Source organism: Myxine glutinosa, chromosome 8, assembly GCF_964187855.1.
Source record: "Myxine glutinosa chromosome 8, kmMyxGlut1.1, whole genome shotgun sequence".
Taxonomy (NCBI): Eukaryota; Metazoa; Chordata; class Myxini; order Myxiniformes; family Myxinidae; genus Myxine; species Myxine glutinosa.
Genome location: NC_136268.1, coordinates 99,533,757 through 99,546,528, shown reverse-complemented (window position 1 = coordinate 99,546,528; position 12,772 = coordinate 99,533,757). Strand labels below are relative to the sequence as shown.

Here is a 12,772-nt window from a genome sequence, read left to right as displayed (position 1 = left end):
TTGGGGATTGAAAGAGGTGGATTTGGGGTGTTTTAACGGGGGTAGAAAAGATGCACAGTAGGGTCACTCCTCTCCAGCTCCCACAATCCATTATGTCCACTATCTGATTATATTAGATCACATTACCATTACTCGGGCATTTTCCGTTGCTTCCATATCTCGTTTATTAAGCCATGCAGGCTACATGTTGATACTTCAATACTGCATTTGTACAGATCGGCATCTATGTTATCTGTCTCCGATGCCTTCCGGTTCTCCAAACTTTTGATAGCAACTCACTGTTTGATTTCACAGTTTGATCACTGGATGTTTGATAGACTGTTTGATTGGACCCATGTCAATTGGTAGATCCCTTCCTGTCCGTTCTTCTACCTCACTCATCTTGTCTGTCATTGTTCACTCTATTCAAAACCTGCTTGAAGTGTTCTGCCCATCTTTCCATCTGCTCCCTCTCACATTCTTTCTGTGGTTAGCTCTCTGGAGATCTTATAAACTGTTGCCATGTCTCCCTTATCAGCTGCTGTCTCTGCTTCTTTCACCGCTCAAAAAAAAAAGAAATAAAGGTTTACGTTTTCAGAAATAGGAGAGGAAGGCGATTTTGGAATGTATATTTAAACAGAATATTAATTGTTGAGGGTTGAAAGTCGATTTCGATCGATTCCTAAAAAGAATGCAGCAAAGTCATTTATTGCTGTTAAACATTTTACCTGCTTTAAACAAACAACATTTAACACTGTTAAAGCAACAATTTCAAACTTTGCAGAAAAGGGTTATTAAGCATAAAACTGGATTTGTATCCTCTTTGTCCAAAAAGATTATTAACCATCTACACACGTTGTTTTTTTTTACTAATCTTGGAGTAATCGTGTTCAACATGAGGGTGCGAATTGACTTGGTCGGTCCAGACGACCCGCCATCTCCTTTATTTTAGATCATATGGCTAAAGTGACGAGTTGTTTTTCGACAAAATCTTCAGGTAAATGCCACGGAGAAATAAAATTTTTGTCCGTGTGTGCATTTTATTATACACCGCTTCAGGTTTGCCTGCAACATTCAGGTTTGCCTATTCTGTACACTGCAACACGAGGTGCACCGGTTTCTGGTTCATAAATTACAGTGTATTTGTTTTTAATTCACGGTCTCGTTATCATTCTGCACATTTATGGAGAAATGGTTGTTTTGTTAAACTTTTATTGAGCACTAAGTGTCATTCAAAATTTTTATCTATGGGGCGCAAAGACACATTTTGCCTGAGAGCCCAGAATACCGTCAGTCCACCCCTGATGGTAATCACTAGGTGTCAGTTTGTGATGCAGGCATACTTACCAGCTCTGGCTTAAAATCAGGGGTGCAGTATTTCTGGTAGTTCTTAAAGTTGTTTTTCTGGGCACCGATTAGGGTATGAGATTTCTTTGGACATTCCTTCACACAGATCTGACACAACACACACACAAATGGCGAAGAGGTCAGCTCAACTGGAATGGAGAACGAATCATTAGAAATTCCCAAAGGACATTACACAAATGGCTTGAAGAAAATTGCAGGATTGAGTCAATCGGACAGGTGTAAGTTTTGCAAGGTGAAAAACAGAAAGCATGAGCTACCTCCTATCGGGATGTAAAAAAAACTCATGTCAGAACAGCTGTACACACAAAGACACAACAGGGTTTGTAGAGTAATCCACTGGCACAACTGCAGAAACTTCAATATCTCAGTTCCTGAAAACTCATAAGAAACATGAACCCATTGAAAACTAGTATGTAGCACTCATGTAAGACCTGATGATCCCATCAAGTGCGAACATCAAAAACAAAGCATTGTGACGGATATAGTACTTAGGTATTAAAAAGAAAAAAATGGCATTGTTAATTGAGGTGTCAGTTCCCAGCAATTTTGGCCAATAAAACACAAAAATCAAGAAAATGACCAAATACCAGGACCTCAAAAATGAAGTGAAAAGATCCTGCAATCTAAAGAATGCCCAAATTTTGCTAGTGATAATTGGAGCAACGGGAATGATAAAGAAGAACCTTATGAAGATCTTATAAACCATCCCATGGAATATAAAACTACAGTTGAAGCTGTCAGGGGCTCAGTGGCAATCCTCAAAGGAGCCCTCAGAGCAAAACTTTGAGAACAAGAAAATATCACAGCTTGGCCCATGAATCATGATCCCATTTACCGAAACAAAAGTTGATACTCCGACACCTTGGGGGGAGGGGACTCTGCTTCACCTTCTGAAACCCGCATATGGAGATAACAACGAACAACATACACAACATGAGGGTCGTTCCAAAAGTAATGCCCCAATTTTTTTCCCCCAGCCAAATTTTAATGTAAGATAATAATATTAATAATAATAATAATAATAATAATAATAATAATAATAATAAAGGTTTATTTCAATTCCACTTCCATCGTGGCCAAAGGCCGAATTGAGGTAAGTTTTACAGTTGATGAGTTTAACAAGTAAAATATAATAATGCAATAAGGTGGCAATAAATTATAAAATACAATAAAATGAAAACGAATACAAAAATGACAATTAATCTCCCGCGATGAAGCTAACTCCAAGGGCCTTTCACTCACTCACCACAGGCAGGTTGGTGGTCTTTCCATCTTCTACCGACTCCTCTCTGGCCTTGCCCCCCCCCCCCCCCCCAGCTCTCTCTGGGCTCTGTCCCCCAAATATTCCTACAGGTCGCACAAGATCTGCCTGCAACCCTCTTATGGTTAAACTGCCAAAATCAAGACTTTCTGCTCAACTTCACTCCTTCATTCCTCTTTTCTCCCACCTCTGGAACAAACTCCCTCACTCTCTTCAATCCCACTCCACCCTCCAGGTCTTTAAAACAGCTGTTCACCACCATCTCTTATCTTCCCCCATCCAAAACCTTGATCTTTTCTACCCCCGCTAATTTCACCCAAAATCCTACACTTTTTTTTGAAATACCAACTTCTGTCCTGGAAGTCCTTGGTCTCCTTGTGTTTTATACCTCTTCCCCCCCCCCCCCCCCCTTCCCACGCCTCCTCCCCCCAAGCCCTCTCCCTCCCACACTTCTCCCTGCTCTCAAATGTTGTGTTTGTGTGCTTCCCCTTCTCTCCCCATCTTGTCTTCCGCTCCCTCTTTTTATATATTTTGTTTGTCTGGTTGATTTGTTTGTGAAATAAATGTTAGCTCTTTCACGAGCCTCGATTCAGTATACAAAAAAAAAAAAAAAAAATAATTAAAGGAACACCAATGTAGAATCAAAATAAAAGGAACACCATCAAAAAAAAACAATTGGCACTAATTTGACTATTCACACCACATCAAAGTTCAAAGTTTATCAAACACTACGATTTGTTCATTATATGGATGAGGAATGTCATTGGGCTATTCTTGAATCTTGTGGTTTTGCATTTCAACTCGGTTAGTTGTTTTGAGTTTCGTAGCAAATAGCCACTGTGAGATCTGTCTGCAGGTAACAAGTGTTGAAGTTTGGAATGTGGAAGCAATCTCGTTTAAGAACAACAGAGTTGCTCACGTGTCTTTTCAAGTGACTCCAGACCACAATCACGTAAAGCATCCAAGTAACTATGTTAGTTTGAGCCAATAATAGGTCGACAAGCCCTATTATGAACAAATTCAACCACTTTACACTGCTGCTTTGTGCTTCTGCCCGACCACACAGAAGCCCCATATTCCAATATGGGACGAACAAAAGATGTAAAAATTGGTTACAAGATCATTGCTTGGGAGGGAATGGTATTTTAATTCCCGAACCATGTGTAAACGACTGTTAGCTCTTTTAACAATGGAATTGACATGTGCCTGCCATTTCAAATGTGCCTGAATGAAAGTACCCAGCAATTTTGGTAGTACGTTGTAGGTAGTAGGTTGTAGACACCAACCGCCCAGGGTGGTACTACCGTTCTGACGTAGGAGTGTTAAAGTGGTGCCTGGAACCACCTCACACTCTCCGTGTCAGGATTGCTGGTCTTACTTACTGTCTCACTCAAACTACAGCTAGCTTCAATCTCTCTTCCTCGCAAACAAACACCATACACCTTTTCATCTCTTTTATTTAAGACCTGGCCTCGAAGAGGACTATATAGTCCGTGCCTGGAGCCTCCAACATAAATGTTTTTTAAAAAATGATATTACAATTTTGAATCACAACGTCATTCAATGACAGGTTGGAAGGGAGTGGTTTGTTTCATGCGAAGCAGATTTCAACAATCACACACTTTTTGGGGTTAAGACACATTCCGTTCTCTACAGACCAGTTATGAAGTTGTTCAAGAACAACTGGTATATCAGATACAGTTTGAGTGTTGCGCTTTCAGCAAATGTAAGATCAGTAACATATTTGAAACAATGAATACGAGTTGCAATTTTGTTGAGGCCAGCATCGTTGATCATAGCAAGAAATACAACAAGTCCCAGCTTTGTTCCCTGGGGAACTCCAGCATCAATGCATGGTGTCCACTCAGAAACCTTGTCAGCGTACTTGACACACTGTTCGCGATTTGAAATGAAGTCGCTTATCCAAGAAACAAGAGATGAATCGACTCCCATTTGTAGTAGTTTTGAAATAGCAATTGTGTGATCGATGTGATCGAAAGCTTTGGAAAAGTCTGTGAGCATCATTGACGAAATTGATCCTGGAGTTTCTGCATGTTCACGAAGTATGTGCAGAATGTCAATCAGGTATTTTGTAGTTCATACACCTTCAATGTTTCAAAACTGTTTGGGCTCAAGGTTCTGGGGTTAAGAGCACGAAACTTCAAAATGTTTATACATAATCTGACAACATGCCCAAATTTTCTACAAAATATACATCCTTATTGATGGCTTTATATGCCTCATGTTCGCTTAACGATTATGGTGGCTGGCTTGAGATCTTAGGGTCCTGAGTTTGAGCAGCTGGCTGTCATATCGTTGAATTAACACCAGGTAGTTTGACTCAGCCTGTCATCCTTCCGAGGTTGGCAAAATGAGTATCAGCTTACTGGTAACAGGGGCACTGCATCAGCGGCACAGTCACACCCCCAGAAAATGATGCAGCCAAGCAGCCACAGGCTGCATACAAACCACCACCACTGATGGCTTTATGCCATTGGGAAATGAGTGCAACCATTCCCTGTCAGTAAAGTTCCTCTTCTTGTTGCCAGCACCACTTCACTTCACACGTGACACCGTCATTGCTCTCAATTTTCCTTCCGCATGGAGTATCCTTTAGTGCTCTGAAAAGTCTGATGATGCGAAATCCGGGCTCTGCGTTGGGTGTGGCATAACAGACCACTCCAGTTTCTTGATGGCTTCTTTGATCCACAAGCTTGTGTGACATCATGCATTACCACGTTGCAGCAACATGCCTTTCTTAACCATGTCAGGTCGGAATTGTCGCAAACCTTTATTCAGTTTGCTACATTTATTAATTGTACATAATAACACAAGGAAAATGCCAAAAATTTATGGAACTGCTTATTCTAAAAATATTGACAAGCAAGACATACGTTTATGTTGAGGTATGGTTCATCAAGGGTAGGTTGCTCACAAGGATAATTTATATGTGCTTATTTGCAGCAACTTGTATTTGCAGCTTGTGCATATTAATTGGCAGAGGTTGGCTTTTCTGCAACTCTCAATTCACCTCCCCAGACGTGTTCGATGGCATTCATGTCACGACTCCATGGTGAGCAGGATAGAAGCTGCAGCCCATTCTGTCTCTTTCAGCCAGAGGCGGTTCTCAACGTAAAGCATGCAGCACCATATTCTTGCGGTAAATATGCTACTCGTTGAAATATGCTACCGTCTTACCAGCAAGTCATTTTGCAGTATGAAAAATATTTACTGCAGTACTGCAGGAAAATGGGTGCTACATGGCATACATACACAACCACTTCTGCTGGAAGGAATATAAAGTAGTACACAAAAGCTGCCACAAAATCTACTCCACATTTGGCAAAAATCTGTATCAGGCTGTCACACAGAATATAACTGATTTGATACCTTCATGGGTTCGTTCAAGCACTGTATGATGCCAAAGAGCATACTAATGTTTGTAGTCCATTTGATATGTAGGCATCACAGACTGTTAAAAGAGGTTTACAATCATGGGTGTTCTTTATTTTCTAGCAAGTTACTGTATTTTATGGGCTTGGATTCCAGTTGTGCTTGGACTAAGACTCAAACACAGTAAGCACAGAATTTCTCCAGAACGGTAGGTTGGCAGATGTGAATCTATTCTAAAGACGATAATGTGGTAACATCAAATATGAAATGCTGCTACAATATTCACCTGGTGTGTTGGGCATTGTAGGTTTAGTAGGACAGCTGGATTGACACACTTCAGGATGTTGAAGTATAAAAGAAAGGGTTTATCCCTGGAAATCACAAGAAAAAGTAAATGATTATAATATGGTTCTGATATTGTATAATGTTCATAATCTGGTCAACACTGTTCATATAAACACTAAACATATTTGTGAGAAGAAAAACATAATTAGTGTCATTTCATGCCAATACACTTAGTATAGTCGTTGATATGTGACCATCTCAGATTTTAGATGAAAAAAAAAAGTTTTTCTAAAAATACTTTTATAGGTAAAATATAGAAGAACTACCTTTAGAGGCCATTTTTCCCCGCAGAGCAGGGGTTGGCCTTTTTTGGGCACCCTGGTCCCCTTTTTGAAGCAATGTTTTATGGCCAGATGCCCTTCCTGCCGCCAACCCTGCTAGTCGCCTCTTGCGACACGCAGGGAATTACCAGTGAACTGGTACTCAATTTGCCGACCTCGGAAGGGTGACAGGCTGAGTCAACCCCCCTGGCGTTAATTCAGCAATCAACCGGGATTCTAACCCAGGATCCTAGGATCCCAAGCCGGCACCCTAACCACTAAGCCAACACCAAGCTTTGTGGGTAAAATATCATGACAACAATTTCGGGCCCCATCTCAAAGAGGTTTGTAGGTTTTGGCTCCGATAAATATGGTGCCATGCCCATGTTTTTGTACTCGTTAATTAAGTCTCTTCTGTATTGGAGTTTTGGAAGGGTCACATCTTACCACTGAATTAATATATCAAGCTGAAATCTTTAACCCAAGGTTTCATAATCTCCCCATTAAATGCAGTACAACTTTTGTCATTTTTAAGTTAGAGGCATCTCAAAACAAACATTTTCTCTTATGAACCTCCCCAGTCTGTTCAGTCCCATTCTACCCTCCAGGAATTCAAGACAGCTGTTCATCACTACTCCAGGTCATTCCCCATCTATATCGATAATCTGCTCTGCCCCAATTGAGCCCATTCCCAAGCACTCTCCTTTTCCCAGATTATTGTGATTTCCCCCCTCTCCCTCACCTCTTTTCAGTTGTTAGTCGTTGGTTGTGTCCTTCTCACCCTCCCCTTGATTTTACTTTCACTTCTACTCTGCTGTTAGTATTTCCCCTTTTCTATTTTGTTCTTTTCCATTCTTCCATGAGCCTTGACCATGTATAAAAATAAATACACCATCACAAAGTCATTGTGCATTCCTAACCATAATCCATTCTACCCCATCACCCCCAGCCCAGCTCAACCCTGACCACAACCCTCTTCCTTGTAGATGATTGTTTCCTTCCTTCCTTCTCCCTCCACCTCCTGTTCATTGATCCCCATGTTATTCTTTCTCCAATACCTCATCGTTTTGTGCTTGCCTCTCATGTAATCTTTCCAGGGGCCAAACAGATGGTAGTCCAAGCGGGCCAAATCCAGACTGTATAGGTGGTAGGGGAGCACTTATTGTTTCCTTCCTTCCTTCTCTCTCCACCTCCTGTTCATTGATCCCCATGTTATTCTTTCTCCAATACCTCATCGTTTTGTGCTTGCCTCTCATGTAATCTTTCCAGGGGCCAAACAGATGGTAGTCCAAGCAGGCCAAATCCAGACTGTATAGGTGGTAGGGGAGCACTTCCCAGCCATTACATGAGATTTCCTCCAATGTCAGATGTGTAGTGTGAGGTCTAGTGTTGTCATGTTGAAAGGTGACAACTTATTTCATCTGGCACTTTTCCTCAAGTGCATGTTTCAGTTTCTTGAGCGTCTGAACATAGCGAACTGTGTTGATGGTTCCCCCTTTGGGCAGGAAATCAACAAGTATTCATCCCTCAGCATCACAGAAGATGGTTCCCATTACTTTGCTGGCAGAGGGTAATCCTTTGGCCTTCTTTTTGGAGATGTGGAGTGGTACCATTCCATGCTTTGTTGCTTAGTTTCTGGGTCAAAATGGTGGAAAAGTTTCATTTAAATGTTGCATTGCTTAATTTAAATAGGGTGATTAACTTTCAATATTTTCAATCATGATGCAATTTAAGGCTGTTGTAAAATTGTGCAATTAGGCCTTTGACATTTTGACCCGATTATTCATTATTTTCTCCATATTCTAATAATAAAGGTTTGTTGAAAATGTTATGACAAAAGCTCAAATGCTAAAAAAATGTTATGGCCTGGACAGACACATTGACAACACAAACACACACACACACACAAGTGATTGAAAACCCCCCATCTCTCGCTGCATGGGCGGACTGGATAATAATGCAAATACACTCTGAAAACCAAAGGCAATTTTGTACCATCTGATCGTTTGCCCATTATTGTTCCCAAAACATTATTTGACCATCGTATGGACTTAGGCCCATTTTGGATTTGGTATTCAATGAACTTGTGTTTTGGTATTGCGAAAATAGACTTGGTGTACATACATAAACATTGATGACATGCATGGACGAAAAAGATAATCGGATCAGCACATTTGGGGCATTTGAACAGGTCAGAAAAATCAGGGCATTTGAGAGTAATTTTAAAAATTATACAAATCAATTGCTCACAATAGTCCAAGAGACATACCAACACTTTTAGTTTTCATTATATAAGTACCAGGGGCAGAACCATGAGAGGGACACCCAGTGTGCAACCCCCGACCATCAAAAGCGATCTTTTTTTTTCACGTGTAGTGAGGTGTATATAACTGAAGATGTGGTCTCAGAATATGTGAAACTGCATTGCAGTAATTGTTTAAAACTAATTTTTCACTGTAAAGACGAAATATATAATAAGCTAGGTGAGCCTACCTAATACTGCATAACATTTCAAAAATTTAAATGTAAAATCTGCAACAATTACATTTAACAAAATGCTTTAAGAGTTTAATTATGTTTACGTTTTTGAAGTGTACTAATATGTTGTGCCAAAAATCAGGGTCTGGCAGTTACTAAACGTTGTTGAAAAAGATGGTAGGTATTTTTGGTGTAGTTTCCGTTATTGTCATTTTAACTTACCGATTAAACAATCAACAACAACAATGGCTGATTCAACGCCTTGGTATTGTAACTGTTATATGTGCACATAAATAACGAGTTAGACATTGTATGTAAGAAAATAATGCAAGAAAACATGTCCGAAAGATGTTATTAATGAATCTTTTGTCTGATTAAATTAATTTCATCCAACAATCGCAGTGATGTCACATCAAATTTATTGTCCTCATAGTTATTATTGTTCCAGTTCACATAAAAACAATTAATTTGTTTTGATCATTATGTCATTTGTTTCATTATATGCAATGTCTGTTTTTCATTCAATTTGATTTCTATGAGACTATAATTAAAATAAATGTTGAGTTTCAAGCAAAAGTTTTTTCATTAGAGTACTTCTTTTCAAGTGTATTAGAGTGTTCTTTGTCTATATTTAGAATAGTCTTTAGAATGTATGACAAAACTTGCCTAATATCATGGATCCGAGCCTGAGTTAAAGTATATAGAATTAGGAAAATAGTAGAATTATATTATATAAATACATACAGTCACGTGAAAAAGTAAGTACACCCCATGTAAAGTTTTGACTTTTTCAACATATTTCAACATACAGCTATTTGATCTTCATTTCAACAATATTGAGAGATAAAGGTGATATAATACAACAAATATCATGAAACATTTACATTTTGTAGTCCATTGTATAATTTAAATAAACATGTATGCAAATTTCGCATGTGGAAAAAGTAAGTACACCCCTACATTTATCACTACTTCAAATGCCTAAAATTAGAATCAGGTGCACCAGCTCAGGTGCAAATGATTAGAACATCGTTAGAGAGGATCTTGGAGGAACCTGTCTTATTTAAACCTCAGACATTTAGTTTGGTTTGCTCTTTGTTGTTGAAGTGTGCGGCGTCACCATGCCTAGATCAAAAGAGCTCTCCGAGGCCTTCAGAAAGAAGGTTATAGATGCCTACGAGTCTGGGAAGGGATTTAAAAAGATCTCCAAACAATTTGAAATCAATCATTCGACTGTCCGGAAGATCATCTACAAGTGGAGAAGATTCCAAACAACTGCCAACTTGTTCAGGCCAGGCCACCCCAGCAAGTTCAGCCTGAGAGCAGACCGCAAGATGCTGAAAGAAGTCTCTAAGAACCCCAGAATGTCATCACGGGACCGACAGGTAGCTCTTGCCACTGTTGATGTCAAAGTGCACGAGTCTACCATTAGAAAGAGGCTGCACAAATTTGATCTACATGGGAGGTGTGCCAGGAGGAAACCTTTGCTGTCCAGAAAGAACATCAGGGCAAGACTAAAGTTTGCCAATGAACACCTAGGCAAAGACCAGCACTTCTGGAACAATGTGCTCTGGACAGATGAGTCAAAGGTAGAGCTATTTGGCCACAGTAGCAGAAGACATGTTTGGCGAAAACCAAAGACAGCATTTGACCACAAGAACCTGATACGAACTGTAAAGCATGGTGGTGGAAATATTATGGTTTGGGGCAGCTTTGCTGCATCGGGGCTTGGGCAGCTCACCATCATATAATCCACTATGAATTCTTCATTGTACCAGAGGGTGCTTGAGGATAATGTGAGGCCATCTGTCGGAAAGTTGAAGCTCAACCGAAGGTGGACTTTGCAACATGACAATGACCCGAAACATAACAGTAAATCCACCAAGGAATGGCTGAAAAGAAAGAAATGGAGGGTTCTGGAATGGCCAAGTCAAAGCCCGGATCTAAATCCCATCGAGATGTTGTGGGGGGATTTCAAACGAGCTGTGCATGAAAGAAACCCCTCAAACATCGCACAGCTGAAAGAATTCTGCATGGAGGAGTGGGCAAAATTTTCTCCCAGTCGATGTCAAGGACTGGTAGACAGTTATAAGAAACGCCTACTTGAGGCTGTTTCTGCCAAAGGGGGCAAGACCACCTATGAGAGCCAAAGGTGTACTTACTTTTTCACGTGACTGTATGTATATATATATATATATATATATATATATATATATATATATATATATAATTATAAATATGCCTTGTTGCACTATATTTGGTTTGTCTTGGACTATTGTGAGTATTGCATATCTCGTTCGGAGAACCTTTTGAATGCCACATGAATGACATTTGAATCCACAGTCACATCATTATGAGGCTAGTACTTTAGAAAGGAAAGCAAAAAATGCCTTGTATGATACAGAAACCCAAACTAAAGCAATAGACTTGAAGTCACTCAGCTTTGAAACCAAGTTGGTGTGAACCTGATGCTTGAAAGCAAAACAAACATGCCTGCAACTGTATAATTGGTTACACATTACTTTAACAACAAAGAAAATGAAATGAAAACTTTTTCATAGACATCTATATTAGCTTAATGAACAGAAATACGCACGCATTTTTCTCTTGCCCACAGTATTTCCCATAGCTGTCGATCGGATGCAAGACTTGGCGTGGATCCCCATGTGTCCATGCTGCATTGATACAAGAAAATGCACCACAATTAACAAGGACAAAATAATAAGCAGAACTATCTTTGACTGTAATGCACAATGAAAACGAAGTTATCGAAGTACCAATAATCACAACGTTATACAGGGTGGTCTGAAAGTCTTGACCCCATGGGGTAATGGTATAAAATACAAACACTGAAGAGAGTATTATTAATTCCCAGGTTTCTGTTTTGTTTTATGCAGTGATGACACAGAAGTCTGACAAGGCATTACATTTTACAAATGGCAGAACCAGAACGTGCAACAGTGTACTCTTCCCAAGAGAAAATGGAATTAGTTCTCCTACATGTTTAGGGCCTCAGTCAGAAGGAAGCAGTAGCAGAATTTCTGAATGCAAGGAGAAATGCAAGGAGTTGAGTTTGAAAATTTCCTTCAATTACACATTGCCAATTGTCCATTAAATTGATGTGTTGTTATCATTTGTTGGCAAAAAATGATTAAACCTGTAAATGAATTATTTGTATGAGGAGAAAATATATTTACGTTATCCTATGGAGCAGGACTTTTGGACCACCCAGTATATAAATTCACAGTAATGTACTCGACTCTACACTTACATTTTGTACCTTCAATTACATCTATAATGTCCCAAGTATAACTCAATTTAATCTTACATCAAATATACTTCATTCATTTACACAATTGCCAATTTTCATACAGCTATGTATTTGTTTCAGTCTGTGAACGAGCTCTTTTTCCTGCTCAAAAACGTACCTTTTAACACTTTAATTGCACAGACATCCACTTACCAACAATACCAACAAAAACATAAACCACGATGAAAAGGAGGAAGAAAATGCAGCAGATGATATCTGTACAACTCCTGCATACAAAAAATGAACAAAAAATAAAATAAAAACATTACAATTTCAAACTACAAAAATATAATTCAATGAGAACGTGTCTATGGATATGACCATTTAAGGTCACATCGACAATTAAAGGTAATATTCATGAGAGCACACAAGAGACAA

General features: G+C 39.4%; 1 protein-coding gene across 4 annotated transcripts in view; it reads right to left on the bottom strand.

The window, feature by feature from the left end:
• LOC137432760 (choline transporter-like protein 5) overlaps positions 1-12,772 on the bottom strand; it is a 99,406-nt gene that overhangs the window by 58,164 nt on the left and 28,470 nt on the right. For all 4 annotated transcript variants that reach the window (XM_068124934.2, XM_068124936.2, XM_068124935.2 and 1 more), the window contains exons 3-6: positions 12,548-12,621; positions 11,681-11,759; positions 6,288-6,372; positions 1,327-1,434 (exon numbers count right to left, since the gene is read on the bottom strand). In XM_068124934.2, the coding sequence (XP_067981035.2) occupies positions 1,327-1,434; positions 6,288-6,372; positions 11,681-11,759; positions 12,548-12,621 (346 nt within the window). The remainder of the gene's footprint in view (positions 1-1,326; positions 1,435-6,287; positions 6,373-11,680; positions 11,760-12,547; positions 12,622-12,772) is intronic.